Source organism: Aquarana catesbeiana, linkage group LG11, assembly GCF_042186555.1.
Source record: "Aquarana catesbeiana isolate 2022-GZ linkage group LG11, ASM4218655v1, whole genome shotgun sequence".
Lineage (NCBI taxonomy): Eukaryota > Metazoa > Chordata > Amphibia > Anura > Ranidae > Aquarana > Aquarana catesbeiana.
Window position 1 is genome coordinate 21,563,105 of NC_133334.1, and position 24,989 is coordinate 21,588,093.

At 44.1% G+C, this 24,989-nt stretch overlaps 1 protein-coding gene across 1 annotated transcript in view; it reads right to left on the minus strand.

The window, feature by feature from the left end:
- Window positions 1–24,989, minus strand: part of BMAL1 (basic helix-loop-helix ARNT like 1) — a gene marked incomplete at its 3' end in the record, with an annotated part of 94,840 nt that overhangs the window by 7,072 nt on the left and 62,779 nt on the right. The window contains 10 exon segments of the mRNA XM_073604051.1: window positions 1,604–1,754; window positions 1,899–2,005; window positions 4,009–4,255; window positions 4,345–4,494; window positions 6,811–6,928; window positions 13,898–13,990; window positions 17,976–18,055; window positions 20,480–20,637; window positions 22,624–22,659; window positions 23,429–23,473. Coding sequence (XP_073460152.1) covers window positions 1,604–1,754; window positions 1,899–2,005; window positions 4,009–4,255; window positions 4,345–4,494; window positions 6,811–6,928; window positions 13,898–13,990; window positions 17,976–18,055; window positions 20,480–20,637; window positions 22,624–22,659; window positions 23,429–23,473 — 1,185 coding nt within the window.

A 24,989-nucleotide genomic window follows, 5' to 3' on the forward strand; every position in this document is an offset into this window, starting at 1 on the left:
ATGTAATAAAGATCGGAGGGGTCAGTAGTATGTAATAAAGATCGGAGGGGTCAGTAGTATGTAATAAAGATCGGAGGGGTCAGTAGTATGTAATAAAGATCGGAGGGGTCAGTAGTATGTAATAAAGATCGGAGGGGTCAGTAGTATGTAATAAAGACCGGAAGGGTCAGTAGTATGTAATAAAGAACGCAGGGGTCAGGAGTAATGGTTCCCATACACTAGCCAAAAAAATGGCTCGAAAATCTGTCATTTGGACCGTTTGTTCGTTTTTTGTCCAGTTAATGGGCACAAATAGAAAATCAGTTGTGATGTTTGAGCCAAAAAAAATCTTTGGAAACCAAGGAAGTTTGGAAAACGTCTGCTGAACAGCTGTGAAATGAAAGGGTTGGTGTGTTTCACGCTCCCATTTTGAAATTTTAACAGAAGCAAAAAACAAACGGGAAACTGATCTATTTATGTCCATTGAATGAATTATCTTTGAAAATTTGGCCATTACATGATGGTAATATTGTTTGCTCTCACAACCGTGTGTTTGTTTTTCAAAAACACATTCAAACTATTCTTCGACTAGCGTATGGTATATCACTCTCCGTATATTGAAAGAGGCAAGTGCCGATTGGCAAAACCCAGTGGTAATGCAGGTAAAAACAGCCTCATCCTAGCTCCATCCAGGCCACCCCCACCAACGTGTTTTGCCTCAGGGCTTAGGCATGATTTCCAGGACTAAGGCCTGGGCGAAACATGTTGGTGGGGGCATGGCCTAGATAGAGCTAGGCTGAGGCTGCATGACCATTGGGTCTTTCTGGAGTGCGACGATTGGGACTTACCTCTTTCAATATACATAGAGCCAGGACAAGCTCTTACCTCAAGCCAGCACCCACAACGCGAGTCCACTGGACTTGGATACAGGGACCTGAGCAGCAATCCAAAACTTTTCATTCCGGTTCTCACATCTCCCTCCCCCACAAGGAAAAAAATACCCCCCTCGTCCATCACAAACATCTACCCTCCTCCTCCTCCTGTAAAATTCCCTCCCCCGACCTCAGATGCAGGGGGTCGGGGCAGAGTGAGGAAAGTCCTCTTAGGTCTCCCCTTGGCTGCATCACATGACATGTCAGAGTCGAGGAGAAGCCTAGGACTTCCCTCAGCTCTACATGTGACCCAAGAGACCTGTATCATGTGCCGCTCTGGCTCACTGAAGGGAGGGGGGGGGGGTGTAAATCCTGTATATCCAATGCTGGGAGGGAGGGAGTCTGTCCTGGCTCCTAAGATAGCTCTGTATGGAGGAAGATGTCTCTGTGAGCGCACATCCATAGCATCCCAAGGTATGGTGGTAAGTGGCAACCTCATCTTTGGCCAAGCCATGCTCCCAGTGTGTTGGGGGCGTGACTTGGCCAGAGTCCAGGGTGAGGTTGCCACTTGCACACCGTACCTTGGGATGCTATGGATGTGCGGTCACAGGGACATCTTCCTCCATCCTCAGTTCTGCATGCCACCCTGATCTGAAGTCTAAAAGGCGGCATGGTGGGGTCAGGGGCTGGCACAGACACCAGCGCAGGCAGATCATGAGAAAGCAGAAATTGGGCTCGGTCCAAAAACTTACGAAACAACAGTATTGGTGGAGACGATATATTCTACTTCTTTGGTCCACGGGTTCATGAAACTGAACCAGCGACTTTTCAGGGTGATGAAGGAACCATCTTTGATTTTAAACTTGTAACAGTTTGTGGTGATTTTTTCTCTTGTCTGTAACACTGGAAGAGACATAAAATACGGAATTAAAATAAAAACATATTCATCATGAAGTTTCTTATACCAAATCCTGCAGCAGAAATACAAAAAGCAGATCTCTCTGGAAATAAGAATACATTTACTACCAATGCCAAGCTAAGAGGTACCTTGTCTATGGCACTCGGCGAGGTTCCCAATGTCGTCCTGGTGGAAATACTCATAACTCGACGTCCCTAATAATTCCTGCGGTAAGTACCCTAAAATGGCGGTTGCCCTGGTAAAAAAAAAATAAATAAATATATATATATAATTTTTTTTTTTTTTAAAAACATATTTAAAAAGTGAACCAGTTATTTTTAACACACAGATACTGCCAGTGATTCATGTATCAGTTTGATCAGCTTCAATCAGTAGATAGCCTGAGCTTGGCACTTGTAGTCACCTCTAGGGGGCATGTGACAGGGTGACAAAGCAGGAGCAAGTTGTCACCCTATTAAAAAGGAAGTGCCTGAACATGGCAGGATCACCAGTTTTTACTTCATTGATAAGCTGCAGACTTCTGTCCACTTAAAGTGGTTTCAAAAGCAGAACATTTTTAGCTTAACTCCCTGCATTTAAAGGTAAAACATGTTCCAGCGGAAGTCTTGTCCCCTCACCCTCCCTTATACATACACAAGTACCCCTTTATCCTATCCCAATCCAGAGCTGTGCCAGTCTGCAGTGGTGCTGCTCTCCATCTCTCTCCTCACAGGACAGAGGCAGCTGTGGGAGCCATTGGCTGTTGTCAATCAAACCCTGCGGGGGTCAGGGCAGAGCAGGCTGTGTGTGTCTATAGATGTACACAGCCTGGCTCGGGAGCGAGCCCACAGGCACTCCCCCATAGGAAGCAGCTTCCTATGGTGGCTCAGTGAGATAAGGAGAAGGAGCCTGAGAATAAGAGGAAGGAAGGAAGGAAGGAAGGAAGGAAGGAAGGAAGGAAGGAAGGAAGGAAGGAAGGAAGGAAGGAAGAATAAGAGGAAGGAAGGAAGGAAGGAAGGAAGGAAGGAAGGAAGGAAGGAAGGAAGGAAGGAAGGAAGGAAGGAAGGAAGGAAGGATGAATAAGAGGAAGGAAGGAAGGATGAATAAGAGGAAGGAAGGAAGGAAGAATAAGAGGAAGGAAGGAAGAATAAGAGGAAGGAAGGAAGGAAGGAAGGAAGGAAGGAAGGAAGGAAGGAAGGAAGAATAAGAGGAAGGAAGGAAGGAAGGAAGGAAGGAAGGAAGAATAAGAGGAAGGAAGGAAGGAAGGAAGGAAGGAAGGAAGGAAGAATAAGAGGAAGGAAGGAAGAAAGGGAGGAAGGGAGGAAGGGAGAAAGGAAGAAAGGAAGAAAGGAAGAAAGGAAGAAAGATGTACACAGCCTGGCTCGGGAGCGAGCCCACAGGCACTCCCCCATAGGAAGCAGCTTCCTATGGTGGCTCAATGAGATAAGGAGAAGGAGCCTGAGAATAAGAGGAAGGAAGGAAGGAAGGAAGGAAGGAAGGAAGGAAGGAAGGAAGAATAAGAGGAAGGAAAGAAGGAAGGAAGGATAAGAGGAAGGAAGGAAGGAAGGAAGGAAGGAAGGAAGGATGAAGAGGAAGGAAGGAAGGATGAAGAGGAAGGAAGGAAGGAAGAATAAGAGGAAGGAAGGAAGAATAAGAGGAAGGAAGGAAGAATAAGAGGAAGGAAGGAAGAATAAGAGGAAGGAAGGAAGAATAAGAGGAAGGAAGGAAGGAAGGAAGAATAAGAGGAAGGAAGGAAGGAAGGAAGGAAGGAAGGAAGAAAGGGAGGAAGGGAGGAAGGAAGGGAGGAAGGAAGAAAGGAAGGGAGGAAGGAAGAAAGGAAGGGAGGAAGGAAGAAAGGAAGAAAGATGTACACAGCCTGGCTCGGGAGCGAGCCCACAGGCACTCCCCCATAGGAAGCAGCTTCCTATGGTGGCTCAATGAGATAAGGAGAAGGAGCCTGAGAATAAGAGGAAGGAAGGAAGGAAGGAAGGAAGGAAGGAAGGAAGGAAGGAAGGAAGGAAGGAAGGAAAGAAAGAAAGAGAGGAGGAAAAGCCTGGGGGACCCCAGAAGAAGAGGAGGAGCCTGGGGGACCCCAGAAGAAGATGTTCAGGGCCACTCTGTGCAATACCATTGCACAGAGCAGGTAAGCATAACTGTTTTTTTATTTAAATAAATAAAAAAAAAAAAAATGAACCCTTCCAAATGTTTAAAAATGTTTCAATGTTGATTTTTAATGTAGACCACAGATAAGCCTCTTACCTTTGATCTACAAATACAAACTTCCCGTCGATGGCGTGCCGCGAGACGTACTCTGTGGATTTGACCCTGATCTCCCCGTTGGCGGGCTGCGGCACTATGTGCGGGTGTAATCGACCAATGGCGACAAGGCAGCTAAGGTTACAGCCCTCGCTCTCCGGCTCATTATCTTCGTCCAGCCCCATCTTCGTAGGCGGCCAGCTCTTCAGATATCCAGTGCTGTGTATAGTGCAAAAACTTTTCCTGTCCCCTGCAAAGACACAAATCCGGTTATCAGGATCGAAAAATTTTTTATTTATTTCTTTCACTATAGTCCGGCTCACAGGGGACTTGACAAACCTTTCTTTTTCGAACAATTGGAGGGGAAATCTTTGTCTTCCACTTTGACAGAAGGCCGATTGCATTTCATCCTGCAGAAAAACGATCGCCGGGCCCCGGAACACAGCCGCGATGGTCCTGGGGTGATATCCGTCTTGACGGGAAGCCCCGCTGTGAAGAATCAGACACAGGATATAAAAATACATTCTTAGGAAAGTGTTACAGTGTAAGTACACTTTTTTTTTTTTTTTTTTTTTTTTTTTTTTAGACTTGTACCTATAGGTTAGCCTATAATAAGACTTACCTGTAGGTACAGTGAATATCTCCTAAACTTGCAGAGATCTTCACATAGCATGCAGACGATGACGTCGCCGGCGCATGCGCTCTAAAGGAACGGCATACCCGTGCCATTCCTTCAGAGCCGTGTGCCGCGACTCCCGCGCGCATGCGCAGCTCGGCCAGCCAGGTGACCGGAGCATGCGAACCTGGAAGGAAGACCAGGTGGAGATGGAAGCGGTGGGAGGGCTTCGGTCTAAGGTAAGAATTTCATAATGTGCTAGTTATAAATAAACTGCAGTCCCCTTTCCAAGGATGATCTACCTTTCTGGAAGCTGATTGGTTTCTCTGTGGAGCTGCACCAGATTTTGCACTCTCCAGTTTTGGTAACTAACCCCCCCCCCCCAGTCATGTTACTGGTACTTCCACACCTTTAATATGTAATGTACAATCACAGAGAACGCACAGAGGGCGAGGGACGGAAACGACTAACAATTCCCATTTCTCAATGTTCTGGAGAAAGTCTGGATTTCTCCTGGATCAAGTTTTTAGCCAGTCAAGTCGGAAACCCCCTGATCTGTTCGAATAAACCAAGGATCAGCGGGACAGCCCTGGAACTTGCACCTTTAAAGTGGTTGTAAACCCTTATATTATATACCCAGCGACGTGACTGGCCTCAAGTGATACACAGAGATGAGACTGTACCTATCTGCAGTCTTCTCTTCTCTACATTCGTTCAAAATCCAGAATTTATAAAGCTGGTCTGAAAAGTTGAGGAAATAAAAAAAAGTGGGCGGAGGGTTAAAAATCACTCTGCAGAGCTCAGCGAGAGCCGATTGGAGGGAAGGGACACACCCCTTTCACACAGGAATAGAGCTGTGGCTGCCAATCACAGGCTGCGTGCTGAAGCTCCCTCCCGTGTCACCTTTTTTTCTCTTGGCATCAGGAAAACTTGTCAGAAGTGACTTATGCCAATAGCAGAGGAAAAAGACAGCAGAAACAAATGACACAAGTACACACTATAGAGGGAAATGCTTTGTTCATATTTCATGTCTGAGGTTTACAACCACTTTTAAAAGTTGACCTTTTCAGAAAAAAAAAAAAAGCCACACACTGTACACCCACCATATTCCTTGGTCCTCGCTGTACTTGCCTCCCATAGGCGATGAGCTCTCAGAGCCCAGGTGGCCGATGTGGCCTTCTGGGGGGGGGGATGGATCTGAAAATTTCAGCTCATCACACTCTTCTTTGTTGCGGGGTTTCTGGGATGGATCAGAGTGATTCTAATTGGTCAGCACCAGTACAAAGGATCACCCCGATCCATTCTGGAAGCCCTGAAGAAAGAAAGGAGAGAAGAGAGGGGATTTCAAATCTCAAGGCCGCTACACAGTGGAATAGTGGGGGGGGGGGCGGTGTGGTTCCCCCGGACGCAACATTTAGGAGGGGTGCAGACGGGGCCCACACCACCAAAAGGCAGAAGGAGAGAGGGCGCAGCGTGGAGGTTTTAGTTTACCTGCTTTCACCGAGAGAGCAGGGAGAACGTATTCAAGTTCGCAGAGGACAGATCTCAAGTGAGTGCAGGCAGTGAGGGGGGCAGTGAGGGGTGCCAGCAGAGGAGGTGGTCAGGGTGGAGGAGGCTCCCCGCTGGTTGCTGCAGCTGCTGACGCCTCCGGAACTCCTGCTGGAGATATTGTCCTGCGCAGGACACAGCTAACCCCCCCCCCCCTGTCTCTGGTGCTGCAGGACCGGTGAGATGTGGGGGGGAATTGTGTGTGATGGGGGTAACTGGGGGTGTGTGATCAGATTGGAGGGATGGGGGAGGGGGGTATGATCAGGGAAGAGGTATCAAAGTCCACGGGTTGGGAGGCGCGCAAATTACCCCCCTTCCCCAAGGCGCTGGGAACCCATGCTATGCCACTGCACCAGCTGCATGGGCACCGGACAGCCCATCACCCATAGAGGAAAGCACAGTAGGGACTGTGGAGGGATGAGGAGGTTGTACAGTGTTAGTTCACCTTTTCATTGTTTATGAAAAAGGTGAACTAACCCTATAAAAAAAATAAAAAAAACTGGCAGTGAAAAAATCCATAATTTATCCAGATGGGTTTCCTTTTAACAGATCCTAATCTGAACCAGAAGGGGGCGCTGCAGGAAGGATATAAAGTTCCCCCAGTGAACACACAGAGCAGACACCCCCAAACCACAACATACTTTTTGCATCGATGAGCCTCTCCCGGGGAGCCGTATCCGAGGACGACAGCTGCTCCTTCACTTTGGCAATGTCTTTTGGGTGGAGATAGTCGAACAAGCTTTGCCCGATGAGATCGTTCTGAAATAGAAAAAAAAAGTGGACACATTAATGGTGACCAGGAATTTCCCAGGACTCCACATCACACAGAGGAGACAATAATAATGAATAGGAAGCCATGGAAGGTCAGCAAGTTTAATCAATGTTCAGTATTCTAAGTCATTACAAAAGAATAAAGTAAGAAAAGTCTAGAAGTGCGGACATTACATTGTGATGTCATAGTCCTCTTCCTTCACAAAGCTTCTGCTGCATTCCCAAGAGGATTTAGAGAGAGATCTTCCCTCACTTTTTGTCCTGCAGATGATTTCACCAGACAGGAAATGAGGAAAAATCTGCACCAGGGAGACAGAAATAAAAAGCCGACAGGGGGTTCTAGCAGGGGCAGCCCATCCATTAAAGACGCAAAGGGGCCATCCGCCCCCCTTTTCATTGCCGCCTCCCCTACCCATGCGTCCTGCCCCTTTCAGGACACCGGCGCATGGATTCCAATGTTTTTTGAAGCACCGATTAGAACCAGAGGCTCTAATGGGCTTTAATATAGGTTGGGCTTGGGTCGCAGAGAGCGCGTTCCGAGCCTACCCAGGTGTGTTACAACAGCGAATCGATATTTGCTGTTGTAACACTGATCCTCCCTCCCGGCCAATCAGGAAGCGGGTTTCGACACCAGGCTGAAAGGACAGGCAATCCTATTGGACACCTAGGAGGAGCCGAATGGTGTGATGCAGAGAGGACACAGGAGCTCGCAACATGCCGCCCGCACATAGGAGCCCGCAACCCGGATGCTGCCTGGCCCGCCACTCATAGGATCCTGCCCGCCTGCAACCCATGTCCAGGGGGGGGGGGTTGCCTTCCCACCAAAAAACAAAAACAAAAAAATCCAAAACAAAAAACAAACCAACACACCAGCCGCCACTGGGTTCTAGCCTTTCCCTGCACTGCTGATTAAAGTTTTTTGTTACTTCTAGAGAGTTCCCTGTCTGGTCAACCTTTGTCACCAGGACAGGAAGTGGAGGGTAAATCCAAACAGAGCCCCAGGATAGCGGTAAAAACCCAACAGTGGTTTTAACCGGTCCCAACTCCATCCAGGACTAGGAAAAAAAAAAAGCTTTGACTAAAAATACATTTTGGAATGGAACTGAAGTCAAAGAAATTAATTTGCTATGTTAAAAGAAAATATAGAAATATTATTAAAAAAAAAAAAAAAATCTAAAATTTAAAATATATTTAAACATAATAATATAATTGACTAATAAATATTAATTTATTAATGATCGATTAAGCAATTCCCTGAAAAATTCACTATTTGTCCTAAATCCCTCCTGAAATATAACAGTGTACTTCCAGGTATGCGAGTGTGCCGTATATCTGCTGTGTGGGATCACCTAAAGCACTTCTGCATCTCACCACTAGTCTGAACAGATGCGTCCCCCACGGTTTTATATCCTGGGAGCTCCGACATGAGGAAGCAAAGCCCTGCCCTCTACCAAGATGGCCGTCTCCACACAGACACAGCCAGGGGCGGACTGACCATTTGGGCACTCGGGCACTGCCTGAGGGCCCCATGCCACCAAGGGGCCCCATCAGGGTTGCCAGCCTCAATAAAACCAGGGACAGTATGTAAAATTCTGTTTTTTTTTTTTTTTAAATCCCAAGATTATAGCTGCCCCGCCTCTCCAGTACCTTTTCAGTGTGTGTATTCTGTGTGTGTATACTGTGTGGCCCATTATCTATTGCCCGGGGGCCCCATAATCTCCTATTGCCCAGGGGCCCCATGAGTTGTCAGTCTGCCCCTGGACACAGCGCAGGACAAGGCATGGCAAGTCTGTAATGGGGAGAGATTAGCCACAGGCAATACTGGCAGCTGGTCCATTGCCCTGTGCTTGTCTTTTTTGGGCACAGCTTCCATGGTACAAGTATTTCCCCCATATATGAAGAGTGCGGATAGGTTGGGGAAAGTGAGGGGTAATCCTTCTACGTGAGGCTGGGATCTGCAGGGCAGAAGCTGGATCTCTAACTCCAGGGGGTCTTCACAACCACTGTTCTGGGTCATGCAATTACCGCCCGTTTATTTAAAGCTGAAGTCCAGGTATGGATCTTTTTGCAGTTACATTGTTTCATCTTGGACCAAAGTAAAATATATACAGTGCCTTAAAAAAAAAAAAAAAAAAAAAAGTATTCATACCCCTTGAAATTGTCCACATTTTCTCATGTTACAACCGAAAACGTAAAAGTATTTTATTGGATTTTTATGTGATAGACCAACACAAAGTTGCACATAATTGTGAAGTGGAAGGAAAATGATAAATGGTTTTCAATATTTTTTACAAATAAATATATGAAAAGTGGGGGGTACATTTGTATGGCGCCCCCCTCAGTCAATACTCTGTAGACCCCCCTTTCTCTACAATTACAGCTGCAAGTCTTTTTAGGGATGTCTCTACCAGCTTTGCACATCTAGAGAGGGACATTTTTGCCCATTCTTCTTCTCTGCAAAATATCTCAAGCTCTGTCAGATTGGATGGAGAACGTCTGTGAACAGCAATTTTCAAGTCTTGTCACAGATTCTCAATTAGATTTAGGTCTGGACTGTGACTGGGCCATTCTAACACATGAATATGCTTTGATCTAAAACATTCCATTGTAGCTCTGGCTGTATGTTTCGGGTCGTTGTCCTGCTGGAAGGTGAACCTCCACCCCAGTCTCAAGTCTTTTGCAGACTCTTAACAGGTTTTCTTCTAAAATTGCCCTGTATTTGGCTCCATCCATCTTCCCATCAACTCTGATCAGCTTCCCTGTCCCTGCTGAAGAAAAGCATCCCCACAACATGATGCTGCCACCAACATCTTTCACAGTGGGGATGGTGTGTTCAGGGTGATGTGCAGTGTTAGTTTTCCGCCACACATAGATTTTTGCTTTTAGGCCAAAAAGTTTCATTTTGGTCTCATCTGACCAGAGCACCTTCTTCCACATGTTTTCTGTGTCCCCCACATGTCTTCTCACAAACTGCAAACAGGACTTCTTATGACTTTCTTTCACCAATGTCTTTCTTCTTGTCACTCTTCCATAAAGGTCAGATTTGTGGAGAACACGACTAATAGTTGTCCTGTGGACAGATTCCCCCACCTGAGCTGTGGATCTCTGCAGCTCCTCCAGAGTTACCATGGACCTCTTGGCTCTTCTCTGATGAATGTTCTCCTTGCCCGGCCGGTCAGTTTAGGTGGACGGCCATGTCTTGGTAGGTTTGCAGTTGGGCCATACTCTTTCCATTTTCTGATGATTGATTAAACAGAGCTCCGTGAGATGTTCAAAGCTTGGGAGATTTTTTTTTTCCTTATAACCTAAACCTGCTTTATATTTCTCCACAACTTTATCCCTGACCTGTCTGGTGTGTTCCTTGGCCTTCATGATGCTGTTTGTTCACTAAGGTTCTCTAGAAAACCTCTGAGGGCTTCACAGAACAGCTGTATTTATACTGAGATTAAATTACACACAGGTAGATTCTATTTACTAATTAGGTGACTTCTGAAGGCAATTGGTTCCACTAAATTTTAGTTGGAGTTGTCAGAGTAAAAGGTGGCTGAATACAAATGTCCCTCCCACACTTTTCACATATTTGTAAAATAATATGTGAAAACCATTTATCATTTTCCTTCCACTTCACAATTATGTGCCACTTTGTGTTGGTCTATCACATAAAATCCCAATAAAATACATTTACATTTTTGGTTGTAACATGACAAAATGTGGAAAATTTCAAGGGGTATGAATACTTTTTCAAGGCACATTATTCCATACCTGGCAGATCCCTGTGGAAGCAGCCACCACTCCTAACAGCGATCCTCTGTGCCTTCCGGGTCCAGTGCCGAGTGGCTGCCCTGCTGCATAGTAACCATAGGGGCGGTCGCCCAATCATCACAGGCGATACTCAGGCAATGCCTCGCATTTTCCTCAAAGAGTGCAAAGGGTTCTCTAAATTGGACATGGTGGAGATGATGATGACATCACCCTACCTCTCCATCTCATCCAATCAGAGAATGCATTGCATTAACTAAGATGACGCCTGAATGGTGCCTGTTGTAAGTGACCCCCCCCTGTATATATATATATATGCATGCATATACACACAAAAAAAAATATATATATATAAAAACACATATATATATATACACACACACACACACACACACACACACGTGTGTGTGTGTGTGTGTGTGTGTGTGTGTGTGTATATTATATATATATATATATATATATATATATATATATATATATATATATATACATATACATATATATACATACACACATATATACATACATACATACATACATACACACATAAAAAAAAAAAATTATATATTTTTATTTTTTTTTATTATTATTGACGCTATATAAATTCTGTATAATAATATTATTCAGGATTTATATAGCGCCGACAATTTACGCAGCGCTTTACAACATGAGGGCAGACAGTACAATTACAATACAATTTAATACAAGAGGAATTATACTTGGTCCAAGCTGCAAAAAAAAAAAAAAAAAATTAAAAAAATTCCATACCTGCAATTTAGCTTTAAGATATCCTTTCTTTTATATATTTTAGAGCTGCTTTCCTCCTTCCCTCTCATCAACCTGCCAATAACATTTTTATATAAAAATCCGGTTACACATCTCATTTTAGACCAAAGTGATGTCATCACTGGGTCCCTGGGCACCTCTATGCAATGCAGGCAGATCATAGCTGGTGGGAGGGGCCAGCAGGGTGCTGTACATGGCTTTCTGCCTCGGGACGTCTCCCCAGAGCCCTCAGATCTGATGCAGGCACTGGGCTGGCTCTTGAGAGAAGCTATACAAATATTAAATAGCCCTGATGGTTGGAAGTCTATCTGTAGGAGTGGGAATTCCCTGTATTTGCATGCAGGCTAGGAGGAAATGACGCACTGGGCTGAGCTAGGATGGCAGTACATTATGTACTTCAGAAAAAGTTGGAAATAAAAAATAAATAAAAAATCGTTCTCCAAAAACGAGGGGTGGAGGAGGGGTGGAGGAGGGGGGGGGTCTTTCCTTTAAGACCAAGTTGTAAAAGTGGGTGGAACTCAGCTTTAAAATGTAAACTTGCTATAAAAAAAATAAAAAATTCTGTTACACTTCCATGTTTTAGCCCATTCTAATAACTCGGAAATTCAGAATGACTGTTTATATCTTATAGATTTTAAAGGTAAAGAGGTCTCTGCAACAGCCATTGGGGAAGAATAAATCCTTTTGTAGATTCCAGCTTACATGTTTGAATGATACAGAAAAAAAAAAAAAAAAAAAGCAAAGCTCCGATTGGTCAATAAGGTTAACAGAGACCAACAATTTTTTTTTTCAGGCATTATAAATGTGACCTTTTGAACGACACCCAGCAATGCATTATTGACTGCAGAATCCTTGATTGTTTTTAGCCTATGTCTGAATTCAGGTGGTATTACCACAGCTGACCAGCAGAGGTCCCCACAGACAAGGAATTCCATAAACTGAATGAACTGTAATGTATCTATACAGTAAATAAAAGGGAATATTTCTATAGCAGTGAATGTGACTTTTACCAAACATTCACAGGTTGTTACTCATTCCCTTTCATTTTAGAAAACCATGCACCAGGAAGATTCACCTACAGTTCATATCTGGTGAAAGTCACATTTACTGCTAAATAAGACTTAAAAAGTTCTCTCTTATAGTTGTAGATTATAGAGGACAGAGGGGTTGATTTACTAAAGGCAAATAGGTTGTGCACTTTGCAAGTGCAAATTGCTCCAGAGTTTATTAAAATGAGGGGGGAAGCTCTGCTGACTTCTACCATCCAATCATGTGCAAGCAAAATTTTTATTTTTTTTCCTTGCATATTATTGGTTTTTTTTGCAAAGAGAAGCTTCACCTCATTTACTAAGCTCTGGAGCAACTGCACTTGCAGAGGGCACAATCTATTTGCCTTTAGTAAATCAACCCCCATGTGTGTCCCGGACCGATCCTCACATCCCTGATCTATGCACAGGTGGAGCAAATATGATCATACACAGAACAGTACTGGTGGGATATGATGGGCTGGGGAAACCAAAAAGTCTATAAACCTACAAGATTTAAAAAACGGTCCAATAGCAGCATCTCAGCAGACAATACCTGCGCTCTCATTGGCAGAGTAGAACAGCAGGCGGGTAGGGCTTATCTCCAAAGTCAGACACCATTTAATCCTGTTATGTATTTCTGGGGCAGAGCAAGACCAGGACAGGGAGGAGCGGAGAGGTAAGCCAATGCACGGCACACTGCAAGCTTGTTGACAAGAGGAAAGTGCAAAGCAATGGCCCTAGGTTATGCTTCTTTACTCTCAAAGCGGCAGGCTGAGGGCAGGGCTTAGACCAAACTGTATTTGAGTAAGTCGAGTGACGTTGAGCATCCCAACAGACTAAAGGCTGTAATTAAAGCAAAAAGGGGGGGGGGTGACTTTTTACAACTCAGTGATTTTTTTTTTTTTTTTAAATAAAGCTGGATAAAAACAAAAACTGTGACAGTCTTCATTCCAGGCTGCAAAACAACAAAATGTAATTTTAAGGGGAGGGGGGGATTCTTTTTCTATACCCACGGTATATATGTAGCTGACACAGTGAATACAGAATACTCTGGTTGGTTCTTCTAGATCATCAGTGTGATCTCGAGCGGCCAATGACAGCCACCAGTCACACAAAATGTCAGCTGGTGGCTCTCAATGGCAAGAAATTTTTAATGTATTACTTTCAACATGTGAAATGCACAGAAAACGCATGGCACCGATTCCAAAAATGCCTTTCAATGCACATGCATTTTACTATGAAAACAAACATTTCTAGATGCATGCAGTGCCCATTACACAACCCCTGGTATTTGGGGGGGGGGGGGGGGGGGGGAACATATCGGGATCGGTTTATGAAGGCAATGAGCAGAACAGGAGACACAATAGAAGAGATTGCCTCTTACCTGGCTATAATTGAGAATTTTGAAAACAGATTCTGACACAAATAAGATTTTTCCACGGTCACAGCCGACCACGAAGAGGAATCCATCTGCTGCCTGCAGGACAGAAGAACGTATATATAAAATTCTATGAAGAAATAGTCCGCAAACTACAGCCTGAGGGCCATATCTCGCCCCCTACAAAAAATTATCCAGTCAACAGTTAGGGTCAGATTTTCTATAGTCTCCACTTCTTTCTCTCCCCCCCACCCCCACACCACAGTCTCCAGCGCAGATATCCCCATGCTGCACTAATATCACAGTTGTTGGTTGGTAGGACCACCAGTGTGCTAGAAACCGACGACGTGCTTACCCCATTCAGAGGACAGCATACTCTCACCCAGACCTGCTCCAATTATGTAACGTAAGGGAGGGGGGGGGGCGCGACTCTGGTGGGGGACCCCCCCGACCGCGAGGGTAGAGGACTCTGCACTAATATCACAGTTGTTGGTTGGTAGGACCACCAGTGTCCTAGAAACCAATGACATGCTTTACCCCGTTCAGAGTACAGCATACTCTCACCCAGACCTGCTCCAATTATGTAACGTAAGGGAGGACTCTGGTGAGGGGGCCGCCCCCCAACCGCGAGGGTAGAGGACTCTGGTGGGGGACGCCCCCCCAACCGCGAGGGTAGAGGACTCTGGTGGGGGACGCCCCCCCAACCGCGAGGGTAGAGGACTCTGGTGGGGGACGCCCCCCCAACCGCGAGGGTAGAGGACTCTGGTGGGGGACGCCCCCCCAACCGCGAGGGTAGAGGTCTTGTCGTTAACACAGAATGGGGATCTGTCTATGTAAGTAAGGCAGATCACCTTTCTGATAGAGCCCTTGCACACTGGGGCGGTTTGCAGGCGCTATTGCGCTAATAATAGCGCCTGCAAACCGCCCCGAAAGTGCCGCTGCTTTCATTCCAGTGTGCAAGCCCCGAGGGCTCTCACATTGGAGCGGTGCGCTGGCAGGACGGTAAAAAAAGTCCTGCTAGCAGCATCTTCGGAGCGGTGAAGGAGCGGTGTGTATACCGCTCCTGCCCATTGAAATCAATGGGACGGCGCGGCTATACCGCCGGCAAAGCGCCTCTGCAGAGGCGCTTTGCGGTGGTATTTAACCCTTTCTCGGCCGCTAGCGGGGGGTAAAACCGCCCCGCTAGCGGCCGCATACCGACGGTAAAACGCCGCTAATAGCGGCGTTTTACCGCCGACGCCGCCCCCCGCCCCATTGTGCAAGGGCTCATAGAGAGGGGGTGGGGGGGGGGGGGATTCTGCGTTCCTGCAGGGAAAAAAAAAAATCCAATCACTTCCCCTAGCAAAAGCAGCACACATAGTACACAGAAAAACATTACACAAACACTGGACAGGCACAAAGTTAACCCTTTGATTACCCTAGATGTTTAACCCCTTCCCTGCCAGTGTCATTAGTACAGTGACAGTGCAAATTTTTAGCACTGATCACTGTATTAGTGTCACTGGTTTTCACAAAGTATCAGTTAGTGTCCGATTATCTGACGCAATATTGCAGTCCCTCTAATCGCTGCCATTACTAGTATAAAAATAAATAAAAATTCCATAGTTTGCAGAAGCAATAACGTTTGCGTAAACCAAGCAATGTACGCTTATTGGGATTTTTTTTTACCAAAAATATGTAGCAGAATACATTTGTATCCTAAATTTATGAAGAAATTACATTTTTTTTTTTAATTTTATTGGATATGTTTTATAGCAAAAAGTAAAAAATATTGTTTTTTTTCCAAAATTGGTCGGTCTTTTTTGTTTATAGTGCAAAAAATAAAGAACCGCAGAGGTGATCAAATACCACCAAATGTGTGGGGGAAAAAAAAAAAAAAAAGGACATATTTTTATTTTGGTACACGTTATATAAATCGCACAATTGTCCATTAAAATAACGCAGTGCCGTATCGCATAAAGTGGCCTGGTCATGAAGGGGGGGGGGGGGTTGGGTAAAAGTGATTAAAACAAGAAAATGTGTGCAAGATGAAGGAATAATAGGCAACAAAAAGAGGCAGCAGAATACAAGAGCCCGGGTTCTAGACATATTTTGCTGGGAATGTCGTGTGCCTACACCCTGTGACTCAGTGCTGCCAGTGTTATATCATTTCCTTTATGTGACCGGTATACCATCCATCAACACCCCCCCTCCCCGGCATTAACCTCTCCCTGCCAGCCACAGCCATTTATATAGCAGAACATCGGTCTAAAACAGCTCTTTGTATCTGCAAGTCAATGACGTTTGTTTATTCATTAAATAAGTGCTTAGCAAAAATCATCTCCGTCTCTAAAGCCAGGAAAAAAAAAAAAGAAAAAAAAAAAAAAAATTAGACAAGCTTGGAAATATTCTTTGCCTTTGTCAGGCTGTCCCCTGAGAAGAATATGGATGTCCTGACTGATGTATAATAAAGATGTCAGCAAATTAGGAGCAGTTCATAAAGTAAAAAAACGGTATCCGAGGGCTCCCTTTAGATGTGCACACTTTAGTGTTCTTAGCCAGCTAGGATCTCTATACTACTAAACACCATCCACTACCCCGTTCTGCTAGACTACAACACCCTTCCAGATTTATGGGATGTTATACGTAGGGATGAGCTTCAGATATAACAGACTGCCAAACAAACTGGCAATTTTTGACTACAAGCGTCTTGCTATGGAGGGCACGCGGCAAGGGGAAGGGGCCAGGAGCGCTGGGCAGGGGACATGAGAAGAGGAGGATCGGGGCTGCTCTGTGCAAACCTATTACACAGAGCAGGTTTGTTATTTATAAAAAAAACATAAGTTGTGCCTTCGGAATCCCTTTAAAAGTGGAACTACTGTAAACCCTCCTATCCTTTTCAGCCAAGGAAGCTGCCATCTTAGCCTCTGTTTGATCTGCAAATGCTATGGTGCTGCACATGTGATCAGTTATGACACCGGCCATTGGATGGTTTGATGGTTTGGTTGAGAGCACAACCAATGTGACAGTCAGCAATCCCAGCATGCCGGGAATGTAACTGTTTTTTTTTTTAAACTTAAAGCGGAGTTCCGCCGAAAAAAAAAAAAATATTAAAAGTCAGCAGCTACAAATACTGCAGCTGCTGACTTAATATATGGACAGTTACCTGTCCAGGGCGCCCGCGATGTCGGCACCCAAATCCAATCTTTCCCTCGGCTCTCGGGTGGAGGCACCGCCACCTTCGGTAAGGGAATCAGGGAGTGAAGCTTTGTGGCTTCACTTCCTGGCTCCCTACTGCGCATGCGCGAGTCGCGCAGCGCAATCCCACTGGTCCCTGCTGGGGGGATTCTGGGGGGGGATTCCAAAAAGCGTAAGTTCCACTAAATAGTGGAAGCTCCGCTTATCTGCCTACTCCCCCCCCCAGCACCTTTCGGGGGGGAGAAGATATTTTTGACAGGTACCTGCTCCCACTTCTGGGTGACCTCACCTCAGCAAGATCACCTGCCATGGTGCTGCACATGTGATGACACCAGCCATTTGATGGCTCTGGGCTTCAGCAAAATGGCCGCCTCCAGCAAGAAGAGACAGGCCATGCAATTTACAGCACACACTAATGTTGGCAGCATAATTATTAATGTAGAATGAATGTTCCTTGCTAAAGAAAATATTTTTTATCAAGTTGTTAAGAGTAAAGTTCCGCTTTAAGTGACAATACCAATAAGCCTGACATATCAGAATATCCTTATAAAAGAAATAGATCCATTTCCCTGGTTCACCAATCCCCTTCAGCCCAGCCCTATGAGCTCTGAATGATGGCCATGGTCTTGGTAAGAACGCCTAAATTTGTGAAGCCTGTAAATCAAGGGTCTCAAACTGGTGGCCCTCCAGCTGTTGCGAAACTACAAGTCCCATCATGCCTCTGCCTGTGGGAGTCATGCTTGTAACTATTAGGCTTGCAATGCCTCATGGGACTTGTAGTTTCACAACAGCTAGAGGGCCGCCAGTTTGAGACCCCTGCTGTAAATACTTCAGAGCTCCTGTATACATTGCTGTGGCCGGGTGGATTTAAAAAGAACTCCTAGTACATACAATAAAACCAGCTCACCCTGAGAATCAAGTGCTTTAGCTCATCGTCTGATAGGAAGGCCGGCTTGTAATTGGCTTCTGTGTACGGGTTTGCAGCACCTGTAGATGGAGAGAAAACATCACATGAATCCCAAAGCCTGCCTGCACACCGTTCACCTGGTAATCATTTAAGAGGAACTTTTTTTGGGGGGATGGATATTGCAAGGAGTGTACACTGAGCAGAGGTCACACCACTTTAAATAGGCAATTGTATTGTATCGAAGTTGAATAGGAACACCACACCTCTGTGCACCTTCACCATCCATTCCATAATACGCTTACCAGATGGGTTTGACTACCTAGTTAGAAGTTAAAACGCGTCTGTCACAGAAGAGCATATTACTCTGTGGCAGAATGGAATCTGTGTGCTCAGATAGCCCTCATTCCAAGGTCATACTCATGGCCATAGTGGCAAAAAAAGAACCTGGGAGACTACATAGTGTAAATTCATAAAAACCAATGATTTATTAAAAAGCATAGAGATACTCACAAACATCTTTATATCCGTAAACAGAGTAGCAGCCTGGGACAGATGCAAACCGCTTACGGAAGTCGGGGTGTGTGATGACGTCACATACATCAGCTCCCTCCTACGCGTTTCGTCACTGGGCTGCTACTCCATTTGTGAGTATTTTCTATGCTTTTTATTAGATCATTGCTTTTGATGGATTTATGCCATGTGGTCTCCCAGTTCTCTTTTTACCATTATGGCCATGAGGAGGACCTTAGAATGAGGGGTATTGGAGTCCATAGATTTTATTCTGCTGTGGAGCAATACGCTCGCCCTTGACACAAGCGTACTTTTACGTCTTATAACTTGGAAGTCAAACCCATCTGGTAAGCGTATTTGATTGGATGGGGAAGGTGTTCCTTTTCAACACTGGCTTGTTTGGATGTGGCTTTGTTTTTGGAAGGGCTTCATTTTCACCGATATTTACACTGGCATTACAGCTTGAAATACAGTATTTGGATTTCACTGATTGGACGCTGCACGTTGGGATTTATGTTTTTCACATTTGGATATTTAGCGCTGCACTTTTTATTTTTATGAATTTACAGGTGATGTGGTAGCTGCTTATTTTTACTACTTAACTGATTTAAAAATTCTTATTTCTAAATGTATTGTATCCACCTCACTCCTTACATGCTCGTCCATAGCTCCCGTAGGGTGCTGTAGTAAATTGGTGGATAGGGCCATCATGCAATTATAGGAAAATAAGGATCTGCAGCAGCACAGCTAGGTAGAGTGCTTTGGCTATGGCACAGGTGTCAAACACGTGGCCCGTCAGGCCATTTCATGTTGCCCCCGCGCCTCTCTCCTGCAGCTGCGGCACCCCACCCCCATCGCCTACGCCCCCACCTCGTCTCTGCAGTCAGCAGCAGAGCGGGGGACAGAACTTCTCATACAGATCCTGTGTTCTCTGTGCAGCCGCATTCCCCCCGCTTGTCTCATCCTCCCGTTATCATTCAGCAGCTGACTCCTGCCCTCCTCTGCTCCTCCTCCAGACACTGAACTTTCTGATTCCCAGCTCCCCCCCACACTTTTTTCCCGGCAGCAGCACAAGGTGGGGGGGGTGGGGGGCGGACTGTGGTGTAAGGGATGGTAGGGGGACACTTGACTTCTGATGTATGGGGGGGGGGGGGGGGGGTGATGGGTGCTCTGCCAAAGGGTCTGTAAGACTAGGTGTCCAATCATAATGCTGATGCGGCCCGGGTTTGAAATTAGGGTTGACGCACCCCTTGGCTATGGTATCCTATGAGGCCTCGAAGCGTCAGCCTCTGACGCCTGTTGCTTTCTGAGAATAAAGGACAAGTTTATCACTATAAACCAAGGTGTGCTGGTAAATATCCTTATTTACCACTTTAAGGGCTCGCTCACAGTGGTGGAGGGTTGGGGGGGGGGGGGGGGTTAGGGCTGCGCTTTGTTGAGCTGCGCTTTGGCCACCCCCCACCACTGTCTTTAGCTGCAGTGGCCACAATTATACCTTTGTGTCAATCTCAACAGGCTTAGGACCCATTGAAACGCGAACCATTCAAATGAAAGGGGCAGCTCTGCAAGCGCCCTGAAACCGCGTGCAATTCACACAATTGCTCTCACGCTACTGCAGGCTTTTAAAGAGGTTAAAGAGTAACTCCACTTTTGTTAAGAAAAAAAAAAAAAAAAAAAAACACAGCGGCTGTAGATTGAAAAGGAAAGGTATTTTTAAGAACATTCAATTACAATATATAGATATAGAGATAGATATATATAGATCTCCATTTTTTTTTTCCCACAAAAGTGCAGTTAGCCTTTAAAGCAGGCAGCGAGGAGGCGGTAAAACACCTCCTCACTGTCAAATGCTCTCCAAACAACCTGAAAACCACTTAAAGTTAATACAAATGTCAAAGCCGAAAGAGAGAGGATGGGGGAGGAGCTACAGTGGGTCATAAGAGTGAAGCAATTTCAGTGTAGATTGTTACTCTGTGTGCAGCAGGGCCACTTGCCTCGTAGCGTCTTCATATGCTGCACCGCCATTCGCAGTACCGTTAGCTTATCCAGCTTCCGTGACATGGCATTACACGTGGGCACTAGAGATGCCAACTCGTCTATGAAACTGTTCATTTTATCCCTGCGCCGCTTCTCAATCTGACTGTGTGCCTCCCTGAAACAGAGGACCATCAAAGCGTGAAAAAATACAATTTTTTATTTTTTTTTTAAAAACACACACGAAAAATGCCTTCACTTACAATGCCTTTAAATAAATGTTTCTGAAAATAATCTAATGTTGTAAAGCGTTGCGTAAACTGTCGGCGCTATATAAATCCTGAATAATAATATAATAATTTTATTATTATAATAAATAATATAATAATAATAATAATAATAATAATAATAATAATAATAATAATAAACTATACTTATATACAGTGGATATAAAAAGTTGACACACCATGTTAAAATGTCAGGTTTCTGTGATGTAAAAAAATGAGACAAAGAAATAATTTCAGAACTTTTTCCATCTTTAATGTGATCTATAAACTGTAAAACTCAGTTGAACAACAAATTGAAATCTTTTAGGTGGAAGGAAGTAAAACTAAATAAATAAAAATATGGTTGCATAAGTGTGCACACCTTTACACTAATACTTTGTTGAAGCACCTTTTAATGTTATTAACAGCACTCGGACTTTTTGGGGATGGGTCTATCAGCATGGCACATCTTGACTTGGCAATATTTGCCCGCTCTTTACAAAAACACTCCAAATCTGTCAGATTGCAAGGGCATCTCCTGTGCACAGCCCTCTTCAGATCACCCCACAGATTTTCAATGGGATTCAGGTCTGGGCCATTCCAAAACTTTAATCTTCTTCTGGTGAAGCCATTCCTTTGTTGATTTGGATGGTCGTGGTCATGCTGAAAGATGACGTTCCTCTTCATGTTCAGCTTTCTAGCAGAAGCCTGAAGGTTTTGTGCCGATATTGACTGGTATTTGGAACTGTTCATAAATTCCCTCTACCTTGACTAAAGGCCCCTGTTCCAGCTGAAGAAAAACAGCCCCAAAGCATGCTGCTGCCGCCACCACCATGCTTCACAGCGGGTATGGTGTTCTTTTGGTGATGTGCAGTGTTGATTTTGCACCAAATATATCTTTTGGAATTATAGCCAAAAAGTTAATCCTTGGTTTCATCAGACCGGAACACATTTTCCCCACATGCTTTTGGGAGATTATAGAGGAGTTTTTGCAAAATTTAGCCAGGCCTTGGGTGTTTTTCTTGGTAAGAAAAGTCTTCCTTCTTGCCACTCTACCCCATAGCCCAGACATCTGAAGAATACAGGAGATTGTTGTCACATGTACCACACAGCCAGTACTTGCCAGATATTCCTGCAGCTCCTTTAATGTTGCTGGAGGCCTCTTGGCAGCCTCCCTGACCAGTTTTCTTCTCGTCTTTTCATAAATTTTGGAGGGACATCCAGTTCTTGGTAATGTCACCATTGTGTCATATTTTCTCCACTTGATGACTGTCTTCACTGTGTTCCATAGTATATCTAATGTCTTGGATATTCTTCTGTACCCTTCTCCTGACTAATTGTTTTAAAGGTGATCCCTGATGCTTTGGAAGCTCTCTGTGGACCATGGCTTTTGCTGAAGGATGCAATTAAGAAAATGTCAGGAAAGACCTACTAGAACAGCTGAACTTTATTTGGAGTTAATCAGAGGCACTGTAAATGATGGCAGGTGAGTACTGACTCCTATTTACCATGAGTTTGAATGTGATTGCTTAATTCTAAACACAGCTACATCCTCAGTTATAAGAGGGTGTGCACACTTATGCAACCACATTATTTTAATTTTATATTTTTTAACTCCACCCCCTAAAAGAATCTCAGTTTGTTTTTTCAATTGAGTTGTACAGTTTATAGGTCACATTAAAAAGGTGGAAAAAGCTCTCTTATTTTCAGAGGATTTCTCTAGAACACATTTTACCGAGTCCTTGAGGCTGCAGCCATATTCCCCCCCACCCCCCTCTACACACAACAGTTGTGTTGTGTTCTTTAGAACAAATGGCTGTATTTATATAAAACTGCATATGGTTATGTAAAAGATTAATCTGCCATCACATCACCAGGTAATTGGCAGTGTGACTCACCGAGCGTTTTTAATCCGACCTTCAGGATAGTCCAACCTAAAAAAAAGAGAATATATGTAACTGCTGTTATGCTGTTAAAAAAAAAAAAAAAAAAAAAAAAAACACACAAAGGAGAACCCAATCTACTTGCTGCAAGCATATTACATTTAAACATGGTTAAAAAACAAAATAAAAAAAACAAAAAAAACACAAAAAACACACTTTAGTTGTAAAAAAGCCTTTAGTTCCATAACCAAATATGTGGGCTGATAACAGGATGACAGCCAATCAAAAGCATGCACACCAAATAACCATCCAATAAAATTAGTGATGCACCAAAATGCATCAGTGCCTTCAGCGTTGTGCCAAAATAAAAGAAAGAAAATAAAAAAGGTGCCGATAATGGCTGCTGAAAACGCTTTGCGATTTTACCATGCTTATGGTGTGTTTTTCATAGGTCACGGGACAGAAAAAAATAAAAAAATAACAGTTGCATTTCTGATGCATTCTTGCTGCGTTTTCAATCGGGAGCTGCATTTTTGGTGCGGCTTTTTTTAACTGACTAAATATAAACCAAAAATGTAGCAAGCAGGATTTTTAACACCGCTTCAAAAAAGGTGCCAATAATGGCTGACAAATTCATATTAGGTCATGATAATTAATTAAAAAGCTGAAAATAAAATTTATAAAAAATATTTTTTTTTTTAAAAACCGTTGATTTTGGTTTTGGCTTGAGCCAGGTGCATCCTGAATTTTCGGTTTTGGTACCGGAGCTTATATTTCGGTGCACATAATGCATTCTAAGTGGGTTTCAGAGACTACTCACATCCCATGTGGATCATCCTTATCGGTATCCATACCTTCCCCGTGGCTGTAAAAAAATAAAATATATATATCTGTTAATCCAAATGTCCAATCATACTATGAAGCCAGTTCCTACTAAAATGACAGCAACCAATCATAAACAGTGGACACCAACAGACTAAATGATCAGCGCTGTGAGACAGTACTGAGGGCTAAATATTTTACAGCCTGCATGGAGTTTTCTGCCAAAACACTGCTGCCAGGAGGAACAGCAGTCCCAGTGTGCAAGGGGCCTAAAAGTGTTTTGTTCTATCTGTTTAATTAAAAAAAAAAAAAAAAAAAAAAAAAAAAACACAAACACACTTGTTGATCCTGTCAGAAATCTTGTGAGCGGATGAGATTCCAGCACAGGAAGTTAACAGTTAGCATGGTTTCCAATTGAAGTAGAATTATAGACAAAACTTTTATTCCACCCCCCCCCCCCCCCCCCCCCATTTTGGATAGAGTGACGGAGGGTTATAACCCGTCAGATTTTTTTCCCCCCGCCATCTGCGTCCCATTGTTGAGATTTCCCTTCATTTCCTGTCCCATAGCCAAACAGGAAGTGAGAGGAAATCTCTGAAACTTAAGGGAATCCCTTGGGGACCCCCAGGTCACCAGAACTAGTGTCCCCTTCGGAAGATTTCCCCACTGTTACTTTTCTGTGGACAACCCAAAATTTGTGATTCTCTTACTTTTTAATGGTAAACAGGACAAATAGGAGGAGGGGGAATCTCCCTAACGGGGACACAGACAGCAATAAAAACAAATCCATCTCCAGTCTATTCAAAACTAAAAAAGGGGGAGAAGGTTGCCTTTAATTATAATGAAACTCCTGAGAACTACAGAATACCTCCCCTCTGAGTTATAGAGGTTTATAGAGAAGATGAGAGCAGGATGTTACTGTAGTCCTGTTCTAGGGTGGCAACACTACTCCACCATACAGTACAGCGAGTGAGCGTTGTCATCCATGGACAGGAAATGTTACCAGCAGGATCACCAGGCAAAATTAAATAAAACCAATGCATGCAGCCACCACACCCAACAATGGGTAAGCTGCAACATAGGACATTTTTTTTGTTTTTTTTTTTACTACAATCCCTATCCTCTTTAGATACAACATACACAGTTTGGTCCATATATATATTTGGACACAGGTATAATTTTAGATTTTTCAGGAATTTACCAAAAACATATTCAAGCTCTAGTTATATAATGGGCTAAAAGTGCACGCTCTCTCAGGTTTAATTTAAAAGGTATGTACATCAAAATTGGAGGAAGGGTTTAGGAATTACAGCTCTTAAGAATAGTCCTCCCCCCTTTTTTTCAAGGGACCAAAAGTAATTGGACAAATAAATCAAAAGCTGGCCAGGGGTGGGCTACTCCTTCGTTATTTCTTCATTTGTTAAGCAGGTAAAAGGGTCTGGAGTTGATTCTAAGTGTGGTATTTACATTTGGAATCTATTGCTGTGTGAACCTAAATCATGCATTCAAAGGAGCCGTCCATGCAAGTGAAACAGGCCACTGGAAGGCTTCAAAAACTA